At 36.7% G+C, this 26337-nt stretch overlaps 1 protein-coding gene across 4 annotated transcripts; it reads right to left on the bottom strand.

The window, feature by feature from the left end:
* Nucleotides 1-1075: 1075 nt before the first annotated feature.
* Nucleotides 1076-26337, bottom strand: UBA3 (ubiquitin like modifier activating enzyme 3). Of its 4 annotated transcripts, XM_021934234.1 has the most exons (18): nucleotides 26269-26337; nucleotides 26047-26088; nucleotides 23728-23848; nucleotides 21417-21497; nucleotides 17717-17799; nucleotides 14133-14213; nucleotides 10125-10168; nucleotides 9484-9548; nucleotides 9021-9176; nucleotides 8120-8222; nucleotides 7848-7961; nucleotides 3596-3649; nucleotides 3119-3155; nucleotides 2952-3033; nucleotides 2523-2623; nucleotides 2341-2404; nucleotides 2192-2246; nucleotides 1076-1868 (listed from the first exon to the last, which is right to left on the bottom strand). In XM_021934234.1, exons 1-18 carry the CDS (start codon nucleotides 26286-26288, stop codon nucleotides 1780-1782), a joined length of 1392 nt encoding a protein of 463 aa, XP_021789926.1. In that variant the 5' UTR covers nucleotides 26289-26337; the 3' UTR covers nucleotides 1076-1779. The 4 variants fall into 4 exon arrangements, with proteins under 4 accessions (XP_021789926.1, XP_021789928.1, XP_021789927.1 ...); XM_021934236.1 differs by lacking the exon at nucleotides 21417-21497; XM_021934235.2 differs by lacking the exon at nucleotides 26047-26088 and having other exon boundaries at nucleotides 1379-1868; nucleotides 26269-26334.

The raw sequence follows: 26337 nt of genomic DNA, 5'->3' as shown, positions 1-26337 counted from the left end.
TTTTGTCTAACTACAATAAAAATTTGCATGTTAAAACTAACAATTTAGTCATTTACACAAGTAGTACTAAGTAACTCAAGTACTTTCAAAGAGCTAGTCTGTAGAGGAGATTTGGGGCAGATTCGGGTTGAAATTAGCTATATAATTACAGTTCCAAGACTTCTAATTGTACAGCTTTGGCTAAATAACCTACCTAAACTATCTAAAACTATTTATTCAGCTCTCAGATGGAGATAGTCACCTTCTTACAATGCTACTTTGAGAATTATTATAGCACCTATATGGTGTTACATTTTAGTTCCTTCACTTTCAAAATTGTAGGCTGCATCTGTAACTTTTCAGGTAGAGCATATAAATTTATTCCGTGTGGTTTTATAATAAAACTTATTTGTCAATTTGTAGCTAGAAAGATTAATGAAAACTTGAGTGACACATAAGTAACCAAAGAACATTTGAACAGAAAACTGCCTTCTAAGTCAAAAACAAGGAATGAGAACACATACTTGTTCTCATATTAAAATACTAGCACCTACTTTCTTAGTATTTGTGCTTAATTTTGTTTCAAGTTTTATTCACTTAAAAGAAACAAAAACATAGTCAGGCATGGTGGCTCATGCACTGACCAGCACTTTGGGAAGCTGAGGCGGGTGGATCACCGGAGGTCAGGAGTTCGAGACCAGCCTGGCCAATATGGTGAAACCTCGTCCCTACTAAAAATACAAAAAATTAGCCGTGCATGGTGGCAGGCGCCTGTCATCCCAGTTACTCAGGAGGCTGAGGCAGGAGAATTGCCTGAACTGGGGAGGCAGAGGTTGCAGTGAGCTGAGGTCACACCATTGCACTCCAGCCTTGGCAACAAGAGTGAAACTGTCTCCAAAAAAAAAAAAATTATATTATTGATACAGCAAGTTAAATTAAACCAGTAAATTTTTACTATAGAAATCGCTGTAGCAAAAGTATTAAGAGAAATAAAAATTTGATGTAATTCTGCTACACATTTAAAAATTATTCCTATATTACCATGGAACTACTGATTACCTTCAATGTACTTTTAAAAACTTCAGTGAAAGAAGTATACAATATATGATTTTATTAATAAATAGTGCAAAAGCATCAGTGATAACTGTTTGAACATTAAATTTTTTAAACAGCCATGTCTTGGCATTAGTTAATATTGTGCATATTGGCCTCTATGGCACTACAAGTAAACAGATGAAAATATTGCCCATTTTCATGCACAGGTATTCAGCTATAACACCATTTACAAATTATTATGGACAAGATAAATTCTGCAATAATATTCATTTGGATGGCCACAATTAAATGAGTATTAAATCAAGAAATAGCCTATGTTCAATATACTCCAGATGTCGGATTGTAAAATTTAATGTTATTTAAAACTTAATTCTTTATTTTCTTTAAAGGGAAATCTTTTGTGTATTTGGGTGCTCAAATGAAAACCAGGAATGCATTCTTTGACCATAATAACAAAATTCACACAAAAGAGGGTGTATGCCTCCTCCCCTAAAAGAAGCAATACATTTGCTCATAATCTCTCTCTCCAGGTATCATTTCTCATATTATTAACGAAAATGCTTACAAGCACCAACACCAAAATTCTGTCTTCAAGGGCAAGTTACAAAGTTAAAAAAGAGTGGTTCATTATATAAAAAAAGACAAATCGCAGCAACACTATTGCTAAAAATAACATCAATTAAACTTCTTAGCATCCACAAAGTATATTATTTCCATAAGTTTTCTATTGTGTGGAGATTTTCCTTAAGAAGTAAAATGAAGTTTGAATAGTACAGTCTGTGGGGTGGTGACATCAGCAACCGCCAGTTCTTGTCCATCAACGAGCCCCAATTCTAAAACAGAAAAAATATAATTAATACAAGCAAAAAAAATCTCAACAGAAAGGATAATACACACGTAAACAAACTATAGAGTATTATGGTCTAGAAAAACATGAAAATCCAATCCTCTTTAATCAGAGTAATATTTGATATCTTAGAGATTTTAAAATAATCTACTAAAAGAGCAATTAATTCTATTAATGTCTAAAGTTATAATTATTACCTGACCGTATACAAGGCATTAAGAGGAAATCTAGAACAAGCACTGATTACTTTCACCAAAAAGAGAGAAAAGAAAAAAAAAAAACAATTAGTAAATACCCTATTTAAAATACCTTTCAATGTTTTGGAGAGATTTGGCCTTGTTCGTTCTTCAATAGAGGTTACCGACTAGAAAACAAAATTATTTTAATGTAAGACACATTAAAGTAAAATAAAACTTGATATAATTTTCTGAAAAAAATTAAAAATACACATTGATAACCTGTAAGTAAAGTGTTCTATTTTTTCCCTCTAGAGTGGCTGTAATGGCTGGAGATTTCATTTGCCTGAAGAGCATGATGAGAGAGAAGCATCAAACATCATTTTTATCAAAAGATAACGTTTCTAAGGTTTCAAAAATCACAAAGATGATTTTACGACATAACAAAAATCTACAATACTTACAAAGAAGCACTATTGGTTAGATAATCCAAAACCTCCTGTAGTTTAGCTGATGGAGAAAACTGAATATTTTGAGGAAGCTGGCTACAAGCTGGGCAGTTTTCCTACACACATAATACACAACAAATTACAGCAGCACATGTACCAATACTAGTCTCCTTATGAACAATAAAATAAAAATCAGGTTGTTTTATAATCATGCATATTTCCTATGAAAAAATTTTTATGCTTTAAAGCCTGGCTTTTCATAATAGACCATTTCTTTTAAATTACTTTGTTATAGAGTTATTTCAGGCTATAAAGCAAAAGATACATAATAAGTAGAGTTCTGGAAGTTAGAAAATGTATGGGTGACTTTGTTCAAATTTCTAACCAATAATATTTAAAAATCAAAATATGCATGATCAAAAATGTGTTCTTAATACTACTAACCTTTCTTTCTGCTTCAAATGTGTATGTATACAGCCCATCTACATCATTGAACACTAAGTAATTATTCAAGGGAATGTATGCACTGTAATGAAAAAATGTTCATCTTTATATAATTGAACCAAGTCAAAACATGGATCTACATACATATTAAAAATGAAACCCATTACCTTGTGGCTATTTTAAAAACCTCAGTGGCACACACAGCTGAAGGGGGGAGAAAACACAGGTTCTTTAACTCAATGGAAATCAGGCATGTTAAAAGTCAGTTATAAATCAGAACACATAAATCTACATTGGCTCTTCATTAAAAAAGATATATTCCAATTTTTAAAAACTGAGAAAGTAACAAATTTTATATTTGTTTTGTGTGATTCAAGTAATAGAGTAACATTACATGTTTTTCTTGTTTATCGAATTAATAAACGGCCTGCTTCAAATGGAACTAAAATGTCTCTTGACTGCAGAGAACTTAAGATATAATGTAAGAAAAAAATATGCAAAGTCTAATGGCTAGTTCTTTTTTGACAGCTTAGTTACACAACCCATCCAAGAAGATATCAAATTCCTACAACATAAAAAAGCTGCAGCAACGTCAAAAACTAAAGGAAGCAAAATAAACTACGTGATGGCCTTTTTTTCCTCACCTGCAATGACGGCATTTGTGGAAGCTACTGCAGGAATGATTCTTTTTACTACCCCTGAAAAAATATATCAATTAAAATATGGTCATCTCTTTAAAATGAAAGAGTTCTCTTAAATTAGAAGGCATGATTATTAAATACCATTTTCTAAAACTTGATTTTTCAGACTTTCAAGCCAGAAAATAAATTTAACCATGAAACAATCTTTCACATCCCCATCATTTTGTAGGAAATTCAGAATCTTAAGCTACTGTAGCAAAGAAAACTCTCTCAAATAAGTACTACAGAAAGGTGAAACAATAACATCATAAAAGTTAACAATTTAGAGTATTTACTATGTTCCAGGCACAATGTAAAGACTAAATAAGATATTATTTAATTTTAATAACATCCTCATGTTAATTACTCTGATTTTAAACATAAGAAAAGTGAGACTGAGAGAAATTTAATAATTTATCCACAGCTATATACTTAGCAAGAGGTGGGGATGGTATATGAACACAGATATTAACTGATACACCATGAAGAATAAGTGTTATCTAATTATTCCTATAGCAGTTTCAGTCATTTGATTCACAAACATTCACAAAAAAAGAAACGCTGCCCTTTATTATCTTTTACAACTGAGGCTACACAAAATATTAAATACAGTTCTCTACTTCAATTCCACATTTTTCACATCAGTATTATTCACATATTAGGAATAAACAAAGCTCCACGTTAAACCATTTTTTAAAAGTACAAAATAAATACTCCACTTTATAACTATATTTGAATTGTTCATTTTAGAAGACAAAAACTTCAGGATAAAGTAGCCATATTATCTCAGAGTGTGAGGAAGCACTACAAGATGTGTTCCCAAGACTCCAAGTATAGGCAGGTTTCAAAAACTTAAGGAAAAACGGCAAGTAGTTAAGAAGACATGAAAGAAAGACAGTTACGAAGGCTGGAAAACTTTTTTAAAAAGTTGACTGTGACCATACGATTCTCTATAGTTTTGGAGAAGAGGAAATTTAAAAAGAGATAAACTGCATGATGGTTAAACTGGAAGCTCTCCAGTGAACCACATGTAGCAGGATGTACTGAAAGGAGGAAGTGGTAGTCACAAACAGTGAAGAGTATAAGAGATGCTGCCCAGTAAGAACATTGCCAAAATTGCCCTCTTTCTCCAACCCCTGCCACCCATACCCCTGCCCTTTGACCAAAAAAAGCTAGAGTGGGCAAAAAGGTAACTTTCTGTTACACTGAGAACAAGGGGGAAAATCACAGAATAGATAGAACCACGGGCTTGTGCAACTTCACTTCCAGTTCTCTTTCTGTACTCCTTGTTGAGGCCCTCATTCATCAGGCTAGAAAGTACACACCAAGCCCTGGTAAAAGGTAAAGAAGGATGAATGAGACTGCATATTAAAATGGGGAGTTTACAGTTCCTGATTAGCACACACTGAATTCATTTGTGAATTTTAACAATTAGCAAATATGTGTAACACATGCTGCAGACACCATTCTAGGTGTTGTGCACAGTAGCAGTGAAAAAAAGTATCTGCTCATATAGTGATTTCATTTTGGTAGGGGAGATAACACAAAAGTAAATACTTGGAACACCTCAGATATTGAAGGGTTCTATGAAGAAAATGAGGTATGTGTTAGAGTGAGAATGAAGGATGCAGCCCATTACACAGAATGGTCAGGGAAGGCCTCCTTGGAGAGGTGACAATTTGAGCTGAAACCTAAGCCATGAGAAAGATACAGCCATGAAACGACCTGAGGAAAGAGCTGTTTGTAAACAACAACGGCAATGGTCCTGGTCCTGGGGCAAGGATGTAAGATAGTGTAGTATGAAATATTCTTTGCATAGGAGAATGAGGCTACCATTAATTAGTTCTGAGCAATTACCAAAAAAATAGAATGGTGAATGGCTCAGAAGTCATTTCAGGTTGAATGATTAGGAAAACTAGCTAAGCAGACACCTAAGAGATGAGGAGTCAGCCTGAGGGGATCCAAGGAAAGGAACTGGGGAGTATTAAAGCTCTAACGTACAAATGAACTTGGTGTGTTCAAGAAACACAAAGCAGGTCAGTGTAGTGAGAATGCAGAGGGCAACAAGGATTAAGTATAAAATGGAATTTTAAAATGATGTTATGAGATCAGTAAATATAAGGAAACAATCACAGGAGAGAAATGGCAGATTTTCAAAAAGAAGACAAAGCTCATTCTGGTGAACTTGGTAATGATCTTGGGCAAAATTCTAAAAAAGGAAACTGTAACTAGATTGGAAACATCGATCACTACAATTGAGCATGACTGGTTACTAGACAAATCATGTTGGAGTAGCCTCATTTGGCTACTATGACTAGCTTAGCAACTCAGGAAAATGCAAAAGATAGTATACCTAGGCTTCAGGAGAGGATCTGGAAAGGTTTTTCATGACATCCTCGTGAACAAGATAAAGAAATACGAAGTACTCAAGGAGGTCTGATGAACAGAATGAGATAAACCTAAAAGGGCCTGGCCAGAAGTATGATTCAGATGTCTGTTCTCAGACAGTTCAGTCTTATTACAATTTTTAATCAATTATTTGAAAAAGAAATAAAAGATATAATTATCAAAACAGGAAACTAGAAACACCAGGTAAGTTGGCAGAATACATATAAAGAGAAAAAAGCAGGTTGAATTTTAAGAATATATTTGCAAGGATCTATACTTGGATATTAAGAAAAAAAAAAAAAAAGACGCTCCCCAAACTGCCAAGTTTATAATAGGCAGATGTGGCTTAGCAATTGTATATGTGGACAAAACATCCAGCTTTCAGTGGCTAGTAACATCAAAGAATCGAAAGTATAGCATCAATGTAAACAACGAACAAACAATAATATAAATACCTGCTCTCCTTTAAGACTGCATCAGTTATCAGAAGTCTATTATCTAAAATAAGACCAGTCACATAATGCTGCATGCTGGCCTGAACAATTAGGAAAAGTTGTTTTCTCTAACTATATTCCAGTTAACCAATATGGATAGCTGGAATATGATTAGAGAAAAACAACATGAGAACCTGAAGTTGTACAACATATCAAAGGGTTGGATATAGTTTGGATATTTGTCCCCTCCAAATCTCATACTGAAATGTGATCCCCAGTGTTGGAGGTGGGGCCTAGTGGGAGGTGTTTGGACCATTAGGGCAAATCCCACATGCATGGCTTGGTGCGCTCCCTGCGATATTAAGTTCATGCAAGAGCTGGTTGTTAAAAGAAGCCTGGTATTCCCTCTCCTCTCTCTTGCTTCCTCTACTGTCATATGACATACCTTGCCATCTCCCTTAGCTTTCACCATGAGTAAAAGCTTCCTGAGGTCTCACCAGAAGCCAAGTAGATGTTGGTGCCATGCTCACACAGCATGCAGAACCATGAGCCAAATGAACCTCTTTCCTTAATAAATTACCCAGTCTCAATTATTCCTTTATGAACTAATACAGGGTTAAAGAAAGTAACTAGGGAGGTTTACGGCACTGATAAAAATGTGCAAAGGATGTGATCACTGTCCTCAATATGTTAAAAGTTATTACTTAAAAGGGAATTAGATTGTATATGGTACTGAGACAACACTCAGACCAAACCAAAGACGATTTCCATTTTTTTGTTTGTTTGGTTTTTTGAGACAAAGTTTTGTTTCTTGTTGCCTGGGCTGGAATGCAATGGCGCAATCTCAGGCTCATTGAAACCTCGGCTTCCTGGGTTCAAGCGATTCTCCTGCCTCAGCTTCCTGAGTAGCTGGGATTACAGGCATGCACCACCACACCCAGCTAATTTTTTGTTTTTAGTAGAGACACGGTTTTGCCGTGTTGGTCAGACTGGTCTCGAACTCGTGACCTCAGGTGATCCGCCCGCCTCAGCCTCCCAAAGTGCTGGGATTACAGGTATGAGCCACAGCAGCTGGCCTGAAGACAATTTCTGTTCAATATATAGAAACTTGCCTAACAGTCCTGTCCAAATGTGAAACAGACTGTCTCTAGGAGGTCATGAATTCAGTGGAAGATAAAGTGGACAGTTTGACTTGGATGACTTACAGCCTAAGTAAGTAAGATTCAATAATTTTATTAAATTCCCCCTAGCTAATAAGTACTATAATTACATGGTACCTTTACTGAACTTCAAGTGGACGGTACTGTCTAAACTCACTTACCAATTATTCTCCTGAAAGCATCCCAGCCCTAAGTCATCCCAACATCATAATTCATGACAATTCGCTGACTTACCTTGAGTGAGTCTATACGTAACACCCCTAATATTATATTGTGATGCTCTCTCTAGGGATTTTTGGAAAATCCATTGTATATGTTCAGGATCATCTCCATCTAATGGAACCCCTTCTGTTTAAAAAAAAAAGGGAGAGAGAGAGAGAGAGAGAGAGAAAAGACAGGAATATGTAATCATAAAACAGTATGTTTTTAATGAAATTATCCAAAGGAATAATATAGAAAAAATACGTATTTTATGTAATCCTAGATTATTAAATTAGGTTTATTACCTCCAAAAGGCTGCTCCTTAGGCCACTGCAACATCCTTACATACTCAATACAGTGTTCTGGTAGCCTGGGCATAGATGCAATGGTGCACATGGGAAAATTAACCTAAAACCACAGTTTGTCCTTTTTAGTGAATTTTAAATGATGAATTATTTTAAAATGCAACTTGCAGTTATGATCTAGTTCTTAACAGTTTCATATAATTTGTTTCAACTCAAAATATTGTATATCATTAAAAATGCCTCTCAAACTAATATAGACTATCTGAGTCACTTCACTTAGGTTGACGTGCCTATAAAGACAGGTTTGCCTTACATTTACAAGGTATATAAAATTTAAGCTTTGTTAGACTATGAGAAGAAAAATACTGAACAGATTCTCAAATATGAAGACCTTGTTATGTTTACCTAATATTTAAGTATAAAACAAACCAAAACAAAAGCAAATTCAGAGCTAAGTGAATCCCAAGTGAATACTCATAAAATTGTTTACATTTATTATTCAAAATTTCAACTGTTCTTTAAAGTGGGTATGTAAATCAAAAAGCCCCATCCTTGGAAAGATCATTCTCATCCCTGGTATCTTTATTTGCCTGAAATAAATACAGGTGAAAACCACATAGATTACAGCTCAACATCAATATACAGCTTTGTAATTCTACTTGATATCTACTCCCCAAATAAAAAATACAAATAAAGTATGAAAACAGAATAGTATCAAAACAAGGTATTCGGTTCATATCTTTCCTCAAATAGAGCAGAATTTCATATTTTATCTTTCTTCTTAGTGTAATTTTTAAAGCTACCTCTAATTAAAATTTCTAAATATTAACTAGACTTAATAATTAATCCCTAATTCCATGCCAAGATACTATAAAAGAAATACAGGTGCTTTTTCGATTACCTGTGGTGGATAAAGTTCCAGCGTGCATTCGATACAAGCAGTCATTCCAGGCAGAATCACCCGGGCATTTCCTTTAAAACCTTCTGTCCCCCCATCTATCAAAGGGACAATGGAGCTTGGATCTAAGACACCATCTTCATAATTTAGAAGAGATATCTAGGAAAACAATTTGAAGGGCTTTAAAGGAGAAGGGGATAAGAATTCAAAAGAAGAAGTATGCTTTCAAGTAATTCTATGAGTCGGTTGTGCTATTGAATACCAATGTATCAAATCAAGGGATTATAATATTAACAATTTGTGTCTTCACCTGAAAACCAAGGACTGGCAATAAACAATGAAGTAAATATACTTAATTCAAAATTAAACTCTGATTTTTCAAAAATATGATATCAATTCTAATTTTGTGGATGTGAAGCACAGCAGCAAGAACTTCAGAGAACTATAACAAAACCAAAGTCTTTACCAGCATGCCATTTATCCATCTTCTGGCAATGATAGAGTCCAGTCCACATACAATAATATGAAATTCTACAAAAAAAAAAAAAAAAAAAGCAACTTTAGTTTTTAAATATGCAGTTGCATGATGATCTTTCAATGTAGATTCATCAACTGCAACAAATGTACCACTCTGGTGCAGGATGTTGATTAGGAAGGTTGTGTGTTTGTGGGAAAAGGAAGCTCCAAGCTCTATGAGAACCCAAGTTTTCAAAAATTTTCTGTTCAATTTTGTTGTAAACATAAAACTGTCCTAAAAAATAAAGTTTACTAATAAAAAAAAAAAAGCACTTGCAAAAAATAATTCGCACTTTCTAAGAAACAAACAAAAAACCACAAGCACTTTTTATTGTAATCCCACATACGCTCTCAGAGTTCCTATTCCTTGAGTGAACTCTCATTCAGGTCAGCATAGAAAATTGTAGCTAGTCATGTCAGCTAAAACTAGCACTCTCTTTTCAGTCTATCAGCAACATTACTGAAAAGCCAACTGTGAGAGAGGAAAGCAAGTGAAGAAACACCCTTCAAATAGCTAGCAATATTCGAACAGCTACCAACTAAAAAATTCTAAGAATCTAGTGAGCATTTAATTTCAAGTAAAAAACTTACGTCGATAGAAAGTGTCGTTAAAATCTTGAATCTTGTTGAAATGTCTGAATATAAGTAAAGGAACTTAAGCGGCTAAGTTTTAATTTCTAAAATGAATTTGACAATGCCATAAGGAACACACTCTGCGTATATTTAAAACAAGAAATAAGTAATCAATGTTCACATCAGTGGAATTCAAGGAATCTGACTAAATGAACACAACTCTCCTTTCTGACAAAACTTTTCTGCCATTCCTCCCCTAACTACTTACTTTTTCTCATTCCTGGACCCCCATATCATTATATTTATGCCTTTGGTAGGAGGTATACTTTCTACTTTGCTTTGGTTTTTGTATAAAACCGTAAGTCCCAGGAAAGCAGAATGTGTATCTTCAATCATCAGCATCAAGAAGAGATGCAATAAATGTTTTAGTGAAGGAAAGATGCACATTATAGTTCCTATTTGCTAGGTGATTTTAAGAGTTACTGCAAAGCTCATTTTTTTAACATACACAAAATTTCAAAGCTTTTTCAGGTGGTAAAGATTTTACTGTTTTTATTTTTTGTGGGGAGGAGACAAAGTATGAATTTTTTCTACCTTTCTCATTTAACTCAGTTTTCAAGTTTCCCTACCAAACCCTTGCCAGTCTTCCCATCCCTGGAGGCTAAAAAGGAAACCCCATTCAAAATTGACTGTGGGTGAGTCAATATAGCACTTAACATTTTAATAGCACATGTGTGCAAAAACTTGTTTTAATTTTTCTAATGAATGGAGCAATTGTTTAATAATTTATAAATTATGCTACTTCTCTAAAGTGAAGATAAATAGTCCACTATAAATTTTTTAAAAGCAATACAGAGAAAAAAGGGACAATCCATGCTTCCTCTAGATTTTTAATTCTTGCCTACAAATAAAGCTATGAACAATAATTTCAATTCTAGCCCTCAGCCATTCAGACCTCTATTCCCTTTGAATACTAGGCAAACAGGAGACCGAAGCTACAGCTACAAAGAGGTCAAAAAACAAACAACGCAAACAGTGGAGGAATGACAATCAGGGAACCAAGAGTCAGACTAAGAAATCTAATCTGGATTTCTAGAAAATACCCAAAGTTTCCCAGACCCACATAATGGGGATAGACTAACTGAGTGCCCCCCACTAACCAACCCACCCCCACCAACTCAATTCTTCCTTTTTCCCTACAGGGGCCTGTATTTGCATTTTTAAGCTCTTTATTTTGAAATAATATAGATTCACAGTAAGTTGCATAGACAGTATAGGTAGGTACCATGCACCTTTCCCAGTTACATCTTACTATAGTACAGTACCAAAACCATGAACAGAACATTGGTACAATGTGTGTTTATAATTCTGTCATTTAAACACACATAGATTTGTGTAACCACCACCCCAGGCAACACACATAACTATTCTACCACAACAAAGATCTCTCTCTTGCTATGTCTTTATAGTCAGTCAGACCATTCCTCGCCTCCATGCCTAGTCCCTGGTAACCACTAATCTGTGCTCCATCTCTATATTTTTTTTTTCTTTCTGAGACAGAGTTTCACTGTGTCACTCAGGCTACAGTGCAGTGGCACAATCAAAGCTCACTGCAGCCTCCACATCCTGGGCTTAACTGATCCTCCTGCCTCAGCCCCCTAAATAGCTGGGACTACAGGCATGTGCCACCATGCCCAGCTAATTTTTCTAGTTTTTACAGAAATAGGGTCTCATTTGTTGCCTAGGCTGGTCTCAAACAACCAGGCTCAAGTGATCTTCCCGCCTCAGCCTCCCAAAGTGCTGGCCTGAACCACCACACCCAGTCATCTCTGTAATTCTGTAATTTCAAGAATATTATATAAACAGAATCATGTAGTATACAACCTTTTGACACTGGCTTTTTTTTTTTGTCTAATAGCTGTATAACAGTATCGCTCATGGTGGTCTTGGTTTGATGTGAAATATCTTTTCATGTGCTTTTGTCATCCTTTTTAGTAAAATATCTCTTCCTATCTTTTGTCTATTTTCTAATTGAATTTTTTTTTACTGTTGAGTTTTTAGAGTTCATTATATACTCTAGATATGAGAGTCCTGTCAGATGCTTTACAAGTATTTTCTCCAGTCTGTGGCTTTTCTTCATCCCTTTAAGACGGTCTTTCACACAGCAAGTTTTTAATTCTGATGAAGTTCATTGCAGCAATTTTTTCCTTGTATTGGTCATGCTTTTACACAAAATTATTTTAATTTTTTAGAGATGATGCCTCACTAAATCATGCCCAGGCTGGAATGCAGTGGCTATTCACAGTATGACCACAGCCTACTATAGCCTCAAACTCCTAGCGTCAAGCAATCCTCCCACCTTAGCCTCCCAAATAGCCAGGACTCTGTAGTGGTGTGACAAAAGCTCACTGCTTCCTCAGTGATCTGCACCACCATGCCCCACCTTTTACAGGTCTTGCTTTTGATGTGGCTGACCTAAGCACTCTCCACCAAACCCTAAAGTTCTATCATTTTATGGCTGTTTTTTTTTTTTTTTTTTTTTTTTTGAGATGGAGTCTCACTCTGTCACCCAGGCTGGGGTGCAGTGGTGCGATTTCAGCTCACTGCAACCTCAGTCTCCCAGGGTCAAGCGATTCTTCCATCTCAGCCTCCTGAGTAGCTGGGATTACAGGTACATGCCACTGTGCCCAGCTAATTTTTGTATTTTTAGTAGAGATGGGGTTTCACCATGTTGCCCAGGCTGATCTCGAACTCCTGACCTCAAGTGATCCACCCACCTTGGCCTCCCGAAGTGCTGGAATTACAGGCATGAACCACCATGCCTGGCCCATTTTACATTTTATATTTATACCTATAATCCATTTTGAGTGAATTTTGTATAAGATGTTTAGGTCAAAATTCATCTTTTGCCTATGGATATGAAATTGCTCCAGTACAATTTGTTGAAGACTATGCTTCTTCCATTGAACTGTTTTGCATCTTTATCAAAAACAAATCAGCCATACTTATATGGGGCTATTTCTGGCTTCCCTATTCTGTTCTAGTCATCTATATATCCCTCTGATAATGCCACTGAGTCTGGATTACTACAGCTATATAATAAGTCTACAATTTGGATAGTGATTCCTCCCACTTTCTTCTTCAGAACTGTAGTAGGTATTCCTTTGTTTATGTAAATTTTAGAAGAAGATCATCTGTATCGACAATTTTGCTGGGATTTTAATAGAAACTATGGTATATATGTATACAAATTTACAGAGAAATGACATCTTTACTATATTTAATCTTCCAATCTTTGAAGATGGACTATCTCTCCATTTATTTAGATTTTCTTTGATTTCTTTCATCAGCAGTTTGTAGTTTTTCACTATATAAATCTTACTTAGCTTGTTAGTTTACATCTAAGTATTTATTTTTACTTGTAAGCACTTGTAAATGGCATTGTATTTAACGTTAGTTTTCACAAGTTCACTGGTATGTTGATTTTGAATTCTGTGGGACTTCCTACATAGAAATCACATCTTCTGACTTTCTATAAAATGCCAAAAGTTCTCCAGATCTAAATTTAAACTACAGTGTAAATACTCCTTTTTAAAGACATATTTATTGTAAAAATAAATTTACTCTCAAGTACCTTCCATTTGGCTAATACTATATTGACTGTCTACTCTGTCTGCTACTCTAAGGAAACAAAGATTAATTGGATCCAGTCTAGGAATTTACACTCTAGTAAAGGAGATATGTAATTGATACTGATTAAGGGCAATAATGCAAAATAAAGTAGATGATGAAACAGGCTTTATAAACTTAAGTTAAAAATCAGGGCCAAAAAAATACTTATATAACCGTAAAGAAAAGACTGGAAGAATAGATAGCAAAATGTTACCAGCAGTTATCTCGGTAATAAAGTTACTACTGCTGATTTTTTTTTCCCTCTTGCTTATCTGTATTCTCTTTTAAATATCTCTTATAATAAAGGAAAAAAGCTTTTAAAAATTAAGAATTTTCTTTTTGTCAAAAGGATACGGAACTACATTGCAATTAGGAACTCTGTCATTTAGAAATTCTGCAGCAACTTCAGCCTTAGGTCTTCCAATATCTTTAGGCCTACAGGAAAAATATTTAAATTATAATTCATATTATAAATCTATATGATCTACATAACTTATTTTCAAACATAAAAATAAATTCACAGTAAGTTTACTTATAGGAAATTTAGAAGGAATATTTTTGCCTAAGTATTTTGATTTCAGTAATAACTTTTGGTAAACGGTCACTTAACCTTAAATGTCAACGCTTGCTGACGGTCCAAATTAACATGACAAGTCTAATTAAGTATTGCTTTAATTAAGTGAAAATCTGAACAGTGTTCTTCCTCCCAGATAAATCATAATAATGCTATGATTCCTGGCCACTTTCCACTGTAAAAAATTATCCCACTCTTAGAGCTTAGAACCTTATGGTGTTACTCCACAGGTCTTGGCTGAAATATACACAATAAGATTCATCCTTGGGATGCAAGAACCTTCATTTATCCCCTTCTTCCTGTGTGTGCTGATTAAGCAGCAAACTTTGTGTCCCCTAAGGAGCTACATGAAAAAAAAAATCTCACTGAACCCTATATAAAATGGAAAAAAAAAAAAGAAGTTGTAACCATGTTTTTTTCTTTTTGAGATGGAGTCTCACTCTGTTGCCCAGGCTGGAGTGCAGTGGCACGATCTCAGTTCACTGCAACCTCCACCTCCCAGGTTCAAGCAATTCTCATGCCTCAGCCTCCAGGTAGCTGAGATTACAGGCGCCTGCCACCATGCCCAGTTAGTTTTTGTATTTTTAGTAGAGACAGCGTTTAGCCATGTTGGTCAGGCTGGTCTCGAATTCCTGACCTCAGGTGATCGCCTGCCTCAGCCTCCCAAAGTGCTGGGATTACAGGCGTGAGAAACCACGCCCAGCACCATGTTTTTAAAGAAAGAATAATTCCAAAAGTGTCCGATAAAATTGCAAATGTTACTATTATATCAAAGAAGCTGAATATATAAAGCCTCAAAAGGTCACTCTTAAATAATAACCACACATATGGATAGGAAAGGATATGAATTTCCTCCTCTAAGTTCTATACAAATGGTATTTTCTTTCCTAATATTTCCATATTCTCCTCAGAGAAATCACTCCACGTATATAATAAGAACATTATTACTTTTTTCATAACATATTTGTTTGTTATATATACGTCTATGATACCCACTAGACTATTATTTGGATAAAAGTGACCATGTTCTTACTCTCTTCATATTCCTTCATATCTAGCAGAGAGTAAATACTTTTAAAATAAATGAAAATAATAAATCGTGTGCTTAATAGAAAAAAAATCTGGAATTTCAAAGAAAAACACTTTAGCATGTCAATTTTTCTTTTTTTTGAGACATAATCTCGCTCTGTTGCCCAGGCTGGAGAGCAGTGGCGCAATCTCGGCTCACTGCAGCCTCTGCCTCCCAGGTTCAAGCAAATCTTCTGTCTCAGCCTTCAGAGTATAGCTCAGACTATGGGCATGAGCCACTACGCCTGGCTAATTTTTGTATTTTTAGCAGACATGGGACTTCACCATGTTGGCCAGGCTGGTCTCCAACTTCTGACCTCAAGTGATCTGCCCACCTCAGTCTCCCAATGTGCTGTGCTTACAGGCATAAGCCACCGTGCCAGGCTAAAGCACTGTTCTTTTTTGATTCAAAACTTTTGGTAAATGTTTTATCCTCACTTTGTACTAACTTACATAGAAAAGGCCCTGTCATAAATCAAAGAACTTAATTTCAGTATTGCATTCAATGGCTCTGCACACAGAAAGTTCCTTAGGTATGTAAAAGGGATAAAGCAGACTTCTAAGATTATTTTAAGTAACATATTCTATGTGCTTTTACAGCAGATCCCAAACAAAAGAACTCCTAGATGGTTTCTGGGAACTGTTTGTTAATTTAGCATTCCAGGATGAAGCGATCAGATTGCTCCACCTCAATAAAATGGCCTTTCACACACATCATCCTTGCAGGACACTCTGCCCAAATTATTTAACGTTGAACACAAGAATCTACCCTGAGGTTGTTGAGATTAAATGAATAATATGGATAGTTTAGAAGTACTTGCTACATATTATTACCATCTTTAACCATTTTAGCCACAAATTAAAGGGTATGGCCTGTATCAATAACCAATCAATTCAGTGGTATCTTTTTCAGAGCATTCACAACTCAAAATTTGACAAGCTGGACAGAGCCCACAAACTTTGCTATAGAGAAGGGAAATTTCAAGGGTTAAAAAACAAACAAAAAATAAAGCTTACGAGTTAAACATAAAGGTCACACTGCAATTACACTTCATTAACTTGACTTATTTTAATCCACACTTCAGTCTCATTAAGATATTCCACAAAGATAATGTAGAGGTTTTATGCCTATCCAAAAATTTAATGTTACCTTTTTGGCTAGCTCAACTTTATTCTATATACCCAGAACAATTTGAGCACTGTCAGTAACAGACGCAAACTTACTAACTAGAGAGAGAAAATAAAAGTCCTTATCTCTATGTATCTGTATCCTTTGACTAACAAATACACGCTTTTACCTAAGCTACTCAAACCCCCTCAATATTACATACTAAATTCATGAATGAACATTTCTTCATGTCTGGATACATGGCCTACTTCAGTTTTTGTTTTTTGGGTTTTATTTATTTATTTATTTATTTATTTATTTATTTATTTCCTGAGATGGGGTCTTGCTTTGTTGCCCAGACTGGATTGCAGTGGCATGAACACAGTTCACTGCAGCCTCGAGATCCTGGGGTCAAACGATCCTCCCACCTCAGCTTCCTATGCAGCTGGGACCACAGGTGCACAACACCACAGCCGGCTAATTTTTTTATTTTTGTGTAGAGACAAAGTCTCCCTTTGTTGCCTCTTGGGCTCAAGCAATCCTCTTACCTCAGCCTCCCAGTGTTGGGATTACAGGCAAAAGCCACCATGCCTGGCCTCTACTTCTGTTCTTAAACTCATCTTTAACAAATCACTCCTTGATGTTCTCTATATTCCATATATGCCTAAGGTAACCATCCCTCTTTGTTCTACTCCAACTGGTTCTGGTTTTTCTCTCCTCGATTTTCCATTTTCTTTCCCCTTGTAGGAAAAGCTCAAACTCTTTCCCAACTTTATTGCTCTAGTCACCATTCAAACCTTGGCTCACAAATCCCCGCCAATCTCTCACTAGGGCCTAATACTCCAGCCAGTATTCTCTTCTGACATCAACTAGAGGAAGAGCTACCGTTCTTTTCTTTCTTCAGAGCACAGTTAACCTGAGGATATTCCCCAAAATCACATAAACCTTTGGAAGGAGACCTCTTTGAAAAAACAAAAACATGTATTTGTTTACATAACTACTATCACCAAGATGCCCGAAATTTTCTTACAAAACTTTACCTAAAATGGGAGTAGTAGTTTTGTTTTTTTAAAAATAAAATTAGTATTATCCTCTCAGTCATTTTTAAAAATTAGTAAACTGCAATGTACAAGTTCAAATGATTATCAGAGCTTAAAAAAAGAAAACCACTAAGATATTAAAACTTACCTAAATAAAAACTGCCTATTTAGATTGGAAACATCTATAGTGTCCATATCTATAACATGAATCTGTCTAAAACCAGACAAGGCCTGTGGGAACAAAAACAATCCAATTAAGCAGAAGTTTCCTCACATTTAAAAATGTTAATATTTGTTTTCAATGTAGTCTTAAGTCTACAAATTCCCAGTAATAAATTCTGTGTAATTGTATTCAATGGCTGAAAAAGAGTCTTGCCAGGTATATAAAATTCAGAGTTCTTGAACAGGTCAAAAGTGTACAATCACTCAGTTTCAAATAATCTATAACCAAAAGAGAACAACTCAAAATTTATACAGATTAAAACTATTTTACATATGTATATAATTCTATAAACACATCTGTAAAATTTGTTGCTTCACTGCTATTGATGGATACTTTAATTTTACTATGCTTGCTATTATTTTTTCAAAATAATTATTAAAAGCAATTCCTACAAGCTTTATCTTAGTTTACTTAACATTAAGCATGCCACAATTCAGAAATGGTAACTATTATAAGACATATAAAAACACACACATAGGTAGACTGTATATGTAAAAGGAATATCTTAAAAGACACTGAGTCAAGAGCAAGCAATTTAAAAAGTAGGGAAAGGCAAAAACCAAAAAACCTGTTAGGTTTCAATAACAATGCCATGAATTCTAATACTACAACCACATTCAAATTTACCAGCAGATGCAAAAAGCTGAAAAAAATAAGTCTCAATAACTAATTGATTTTCTGGTCTTGGTCAGTTTACTTAGATGATCAAATAACTTGACAATAATTTCCCCATTTTTCTGTACCCCTTTATATACCAAGAGATCTTTAAGACTTATCCATATTTGTGCTTTCAAAGTCCTGACTGTTCTCAAACTTTAGCCCCAACCACTCCACAGAAACTGTACTTGTCAAGATCACCAATAACCTCCATATTGCTAACACCAATGACCAATTCTCAGTCTATCTGACCTTACCTTTCCGAGATATTAGGTGGGGTGGGTCACTTCCTCCACCCTAAAACATGTTCTTCATTTGGTCACCACACTCATGAGAATTTGAACACTTTTTAAAAATTGCTTTCCAGTTCATTCAGTTTTCCTCCTACTTTACTGGCTAGAATTCAGAGCAGCCTTGTGCTTTGTTCTTATAAGATCTCAGATGATCTTATAAGATATAGACCATCTAGCAGACATCTCAGACTTAACAGTTTCCAAAACCAAACTTGATCACTCTTGCTCACCACAACCACCAAATCTGTTCTTTTCCAGATCTTCCTCATTGCAGTAACTCCATGTTTCCAGGTGCCCGCCCCCAGAGCAAAAACTCTGTTGTATCATCCTTGATTCCTCTCTTTCTCTCACAGCACACCACCAATCCATCAGTTAATCCTGTTGATTCCATCTTCAAAATATATCCATAATCTGACCACCTGTCACCACCTCCAATGCTACCATCCTGTTCCAAGTCACATTGTCTCTTGTCTAGAGGACTGTAATAATCTCCTAATTAGTCTGTTTCTTCCCCCTCCCTGCTCTTCCCTTAGTCTATTCTCAATGCATCAGCCTCAGTGATCTAGGTGAAAAGTCAGTCAAGTCTCTCATTGCATAAATCTCTCCAATGACTTCATGACTCAGAGTAAAAGCCAGAGCACTTACAATAACCTCCAAAGTCTTTTGCGATATCCACTCCAAGCTCCTCCATCTCCCATTATCTCTCTCATATGGTCTCCAAAAATGCTCCCCCAACCCACTTCTGCTCTATGATAGCCATCTTACAGTCCTTGAACAAACAGGAGTGCTCCACTTCATAGCTTTGTACCTGCTATTCTCTCTAACTAGAATATTCTTCCTACAGATATCTGTATGGCTCATTTGCTCACCTTCGTACTCAAACAGCACCTTTTTGTAAACCTTTTCCCTTCACACCATTTGACATACTATATACTTACTTTTTCATTCAACTAAAATGTAAGCCCCACCAATGCAAACATCTCTATTTGTTCAATGCTGTATCTTCAGCATCTAAAATGGTGCTTGGCATATGGGGGAGGAGGCTCAATAAATATGTGCTCAACCAGTATTATTATTGTTATAATTATTATTATTATTATTATTTGAGACAGAGTCTCGCTCTGCCGCCCAGGCTGGAGTGCAGTGGTGTGATCTGGGCTCACTACAAGCTCTGCCTCCCAGGTTCACGCCATTCTCTCGCTTCAGCCTCCTGAGTAGCTGGGACTACAGGCACCTGCCACCACACCCAGCTAATTTTTTTTTTGGTAGTTTTTAGTAGAGACAGGGTTTCACCGTGTTAGCCAGGATGGTCTCAATCTCCTGACTTTGTGATACACCTGCCTCAGCCTCCCAAAGTGCTGGGATTACAGGCGTGTGCCACCGTGCCTGGCCTAATATCATGTTCTTTTTCATTAGAATGAGCCTTTAGGGGGCTTACAATGAATTAAATAAGCAAAACAAGGAGTAAAATTGAAAACCCTTAGTTTTCTTCTTTTGTGTAAAAGATTACTATAATGCAATAAAGAACAGGGCCAGTTCTTAAAGTTGCTTGGTGACTAATCTTCAGATTTAATCTTCAATTATTTTACACTTAAAATTAGTAAATATCACATTTGCAAATAATGGCTTCAAAATTTAATAAGCTTTAGGAAACTTTTATAGGTACATTCATAATACCTAACAAAAACCAATGCCCATCCTCCATAAATACAGTGAAGTACATTTAAACTTTTACAACTTCACTCAAGTGACATTAGTGTTTCTTAATAAAACTAATGTGGCTATGTTTATATTTAAACTTTAACCCCCTTGGCCAATTATTAGGGTCCTCCATCTGGCTGTGACCTGCTTTATGTTCTAAAGAGTCTATTCCAGCATTTCCACTTTTCTACACAGCAATGAGAAGCCTAGCATATAACTCTAAACCAATTCTGCCTCTACTCATTTGTGTTAAATAAACTCATGAAGATTTATGAAAAGTTGTTTTGTGATTAGAAAAAGTCAAGGAAACCAATTAATTAAATCAAATTGTATACTTAATTTACTTCCAAATATATGGAAATAAGTTCAGTAAAGGTTTAGCTTTCCCAAATCTTAGGTGTCCACAATTGTCTTATCAGGTCATATAATGACCTAATGGTTCACTGAAAAAGAACACTTAACTAAGAACTGATGACCTGGATTCAATTCCAGGCACATAGCTATAATCCAGAAAAACTTCAGCAAGTCAGCCAGCATCACTAAACCTCAATGTCTCCCTCTATATTAAATTGGGCAATGCCTTACCCGCCTAGCTGGGTTATTTGGGGAAGCAAAAGAAATAATAAATTATTTGAAACTATACATTAAAATATGAATTACCAGTTTCGTTATTTACTTCACTGAAGTTAGGAGCATTTTGCCACAGGAAGAACCAAAATTTGTTAAAGATCAGAGAAAAAAATGGAAGTATGAAATTTTATCAAAAACCTTATAGGTGAGAGCTTTAGAATTTAAAAAGTTCCAAAGTTCTACCATTTTAATTACTGTTTGGAATTTGACATACTAAACTTATCTAACAAAGGCTCAAGAGAAAAGGTTAATAATCACAAGAAATTTCCTAGTATGACAGATAAGTAAGGTTTACTTATCACAAAGAAGAAAAAAATATGTATTTATATATATATATATATTACCAGATTTTTCAGGAGCTCACATCCTAAGCCGCCAGCTCCAATGACTAGAACTTTACATGTATCTAATAAGAACTGGAGAGACTGTAAAGAATGGAAAGGCATATTAAAAGCTGGGTGATAACCATAAGGACTATAAATAAAGCAACAAACTTTAAAATGGTTTCTGATGTTTCCATGAAAAAATGCAATTAGGAAAAAGAGCAGACTTTGCATTTGATCAATTATTTGAAATTTATGAATTCTATCAAACCAGGAATTCTAAGACTCTAATGATTTCAGAAGTTTCAATGTTAATTTTTTTTTTTTGAGACGGAGCTCACAGGCTGGAGTGCAGTGATATGATCTCGGCTCACTGCAACCTCCACCTCCCAGATTCAGGTGATTCTCCTGCCTCAGCTTCTCCAGTAGCTGGGATTACAGGCATGCACTACCACGCCTGGCTAATTTTTATATTTTTAGTAGAGATGGGGTTTCACCATGTGGGCCAGGCTGGTCTCGAACTCCTGACCTCAAGTGATCTGCCCACCTCGGCCTCCCAAAGTGCTGGGATTACAGGCAAGAGCCACTGTGTCCAGCCGTTAATGTTTTTAAACTGCCTTTTATTGTATGAAATTAAAAGGCTATTTTTTACAAGGAAAATTATCTCTAGTTTGTTTTTTAAATTTTGGAAAGGGATACAGAACATCAAATTCAGTTATTTAACTGACTTCCCAAAAATATAAAAGTTTAAAAATTTAAAAAACAGAGGATCAAGCACTGCCCCAGGTTTTTAAAGGACTAAAACAATAAGGTAAAAAGAGTAACAGGGCTGGGCACTGTGGCTCACACCTGTAATCCCAGCCCTTCGGGAGGTCGAGGTGGGCGGATCACCTGAGGTCAGGAAAGACCAGCCTGGCCAACATGGTGAAACCCCATCTCTACTAAAAATATAGAAAATTAGCTAGGTGTGATGGTGGGCACTTGTAATCCCAGCTACTCGGGAGGCTGAGGCAGGAGAATCACTTGATTCTGGGAGGCAGAAGTTACCATGAGCTGAGATCCTGCCATTGCATTCCAGCCTGGGTAACAAGAGCAAAACTCCATCGGGTGGGGGAGGGGGGGCGCGGGGAGAGTAACGGCTGGTTTTTTTTTTCTTTATGAGACAGAGTCTCACTGTGTCACCCAGGCTGGAGTGCTGTGGCATGATCAGAGCTCCGTGCAGCCTCCACCTCCAGATGCAGTCAAGCAATCCTCCCACCTCAGCCTCTTGAGTAGCTGAAACCAAAGACATGTATCATCATGCCCAGTTAATTTTTTTTTTTTTTTTTTAGAGATGGGTTCTCTCTATGTTGCCCAGGGTGGTCTGGAACTCTTGGGCTCAAGTGATCCTCCCGCCTTGGCTTCCCAAAGTGCCGGGATTACAGGCATGAGACACCTTACCTGGCCAACATCTCCTTTTGAATAAAGTGAACAAAACTCACAAAACATGAGATAGACAATTCCTTATCAGTAGAAATACAATCATTTAACAGAAGTAATAATCTTAAATTATCAGGCAAAAAAAAAAAAATTTAGAAGCACAAGAAAATATGGTGTATTATCCAAAGAAAGACAGAATTAATGCTTTCAAATCTTTTTTTCTTTTCTTTTATTTGTAATGCTTTCAATTCTGCCCAGCATTAAAGGAGAAAGTTATTCAGATGAGACACTGGGCCAAACCAAGAGTTTGCATGTTATTTTATAGGAGTAACACAATATTTCTATTTCAAAATATTATCTTTTTATAAATACAAAAGGACATAAAGATGTGCTATAGAGTACTTTTCCCTACCCTGTAATAAAAAAATAAGTCACATATAACTGAACACTTGCCTTAAGACACTATCAGTCCAAAATTCTATGCCTCTATTATTTAGTACTCACATAATTCTTAACATGCAATTAATTATACTCAAAGCTAAGATGTTCATTCCAATTCAATTCCAAAATTTAAATAAGCACATCTATATTCCTATAAAAATTAATTTCTCACAGTAGCACTACAAAAGGGGAGTATGTTTCAGAAAGCATTTTAAACTGAAATTTTAAATTTTTACATGAGGTCATAAAGTTATTTTTCTCACGAAAACTTTCAACTTATATTACATGAGAAATGTGATGACTCAAATAGTCATTCAAACAAAATCAGTTGTGAATATTCAATTTCATATTTTAAGAAAAATTTAGTTTCACAAAACAATTTTATTGTAAGAGCAAATTAAAAAGGAAGCATTCTATTAGTTTTGAAACATTAAACTATTAGAGCAGTTATTTAAAAATAAACGTTTCTCACTTCAGTGCTCGGTTCGAAATCAGGGTGTGTGAAGGGTCCAGATCGCTCGAGGAACTTCTTTACATGGTTCCAGCGACCTTCCCAGTCTCCAGTGTCCCCACACCCACCATCAACAGCCATTCTGCACAGAACACAGTAAATTCAGCTGCAAAGATCAGTACGAAAAAAAAAACACCTACAACTATTATGGTATCCCCAAATGAAAAGGTAACCACACCAGACCTGCTCAAATAAAAAGGGAAATTTTCAGCGTGATTATGTTTATGCTTTGAAATTTTTTCTTGCCTATTATACAATTCACTTAAAGTTAAGAACTGCATGTTTCTATTTTTATTTCACCTAATGGATGAAATAAATCAGTCTACATGTTTTTGGTTTCCTAAAGAAATCCAAGGTCCAACTTAGGATATTGGTCTGTGTGAGAAATTGACTTCTCTACATTTGGTATTTACAAAAAAAATCACTGCAAACTTCCTCAATCTGTTGCTTCAACACACTTGCATTAGGAAATATGAGATACAACAGAGAAAAAAAGTCACACTTTGAGAATTTTGATGCTTATGTGTCTGATGCAAATTTAGTATTTATGTGTCCTTTCCAAAGGTGTAATATAAAAATCATTTTGATGCGAGGACTTTTCACACACTTTTCTCAGAAATAGAGGTTATTTTTTTTCTTTTCTTTTTTTTTTTTTTTGAGACAGAGTCTCACTGTGTTGCCCAGGCTGGAGTGCAGTGGCATGATTGCAGCTCACTGCAGCCTTGCCCGCCTGGGCTCAAGCGATTCTCCTTTTCTCAGCCTCCCAAGTAGCTGGGCCTACAGGTACGTGCCACCATACCCAGCTAATTTTTGTATTTGTAGTACAGACAGGTTTCGCCATGTTGCCCAAGCTGGTCTGGAACTCCTGAGCTCAAGTAATCCGTCCACCTCGGCCTCCCAAAGTGCTGGGATTACAGGCGTGAGGCCACCGCACCTGGCAGAGGTCCTAATTTATTAAATAATCTCTTAATACTGTGAGGCGGCTTTTCTTGCCACTAAACACAAAGTTTTAGGTTACAATTACGCCACAGATAGGCATATAGATAGGCAGATAGAAACCTTTTAGAACATACAACAGAATAAGGTGGGACTCCTCTACAAAATGCATCTATTTTATAATTCGTGTAAGATTCATGTTTGGCTGTGATTATTTTTAATTTTCTAATTTCCTATAACCCCACGGTTTCTACCGTCAAATATATTAGTAATATCCAATTTTTACAAAAGGGACCAAGAAGTATTGCCTAGCAATAAAAACCATAGGTTTGATGTCAGAGCTGTGTTGGGTTCCACAATCAACAGCACTGTGACCTTGAGCAGATTATTCATAGCCATAAACCTCATCTGTAGGCCGTTCATAGCTACTTATTTCGGCCATGAGGAGAGAGAATCACATAGCAGACTCGGTACAGTACATGGACTATGGTAAGCAATGTTTGTGATTTCATGTAAAAGTGGGAGGGAAATAAAAGGCAGGAAAGAATGTGAAATTAAGTTTGTCATTCCAGTCCTCTTGCAGCTGAAATTCAACTATCTGAGGGACATTATACATAAAGACCAAAGCACTGCTACTGGGAACTGGCACGGAAATTACAAACTCACCATAACCAATGCAAGAGTATTTTTTCCCCGCCCAGGCAGGGAGGGGAGTAAATTTTGTGGCGCTGGCCAGGTTAGAAAACACTTCGATTAAATCTGTCTCACCAGCATAGAACTAAGCATCTGATAAGAAATAGGTTGTGTAGTAAATGGGAAAAATAGGCTGTTTGAGGTCAACAACCTCTTTTAAGAGTCAATTATTTTGCCAAAATGACTGGAGTGCTTAGCACAATATCTGACATGTAGAGTTATCATTAAAAGTTTGCAATTAGTACTACTGTCTCAGTGTTTGCAAAAGGTCACAAAACGGTCTTGTGCCCTTTTCCTGTGTGTTTAAGGTAGATTGCCTTTTCACAGGGTCACGGCTCTGACAATTTGGGATGGAGGAAGAGGAGTGCACAAGGGTCCTTCCTCAAAATCTTTACGTCAGGCACCCCGGAGGGCCCCTGCAGGAGCTGGGGCAGTGCAGCCTGGCCCCGATGCCCGCACCGGGCAGAGACCGGGAGCGGCCCGCCAGGCCCCCGGGGTTGCGGGACGGGGATCAGGGGATGAGGCCGCGCGGCCTGCGCTCCGGGTGTCCCCCTCCCAGCCCCCCGGGCCCGCTGCGGCTGGTCCCCTAGGCCTGGGGTGGGGGGAGGCGGGGGTCCCCGGAGAGGGCCCCGGCCTCCCGGCAGCACTAACTTCTCAGCCAGCAGCTCCTCTATTCTCCTTCTTTTCTTCTCCCTAAAAGAGAGAATAAAAGAAGGGTCAGCATCGCGCTACACACTGGGCGCCGCGAGGGGAGGGGGGCGAGGGGACGGGGCGGGGGGTGAGGGGATCCCGGGTGGCGGCGGCAACCGCCCACCGCCGCGCTCTCTCACAACCCAGCCCAGCCCTGCGCTACTGCAGAGCCCCGGTACTTACGGCTCCTCGCCATCCGCCATATTGTTCTCCGCCTCTTCCCAGGTGCCCCCGCGCGGCGGGGCGGGGAGG

The sequence above is a fragment of the Papio anubis genome, chromosome 2, assembly GCF_008728515.1.
Source record: "Papio anubis isolate 15944 chromosome 2, Panubis1.0, whole genome shotgun sequence".
NCBI classification, from domain to species: Eukaryota; Metazoa; Chordata; class Mammalia; order Primates; family Cercopithecidae; genus Papio; species Papio anubis.
Note: the sequence above shows the minus strand (reverse complement) of the source record. Positions and strands in the feature narration are given on the sequence as shown.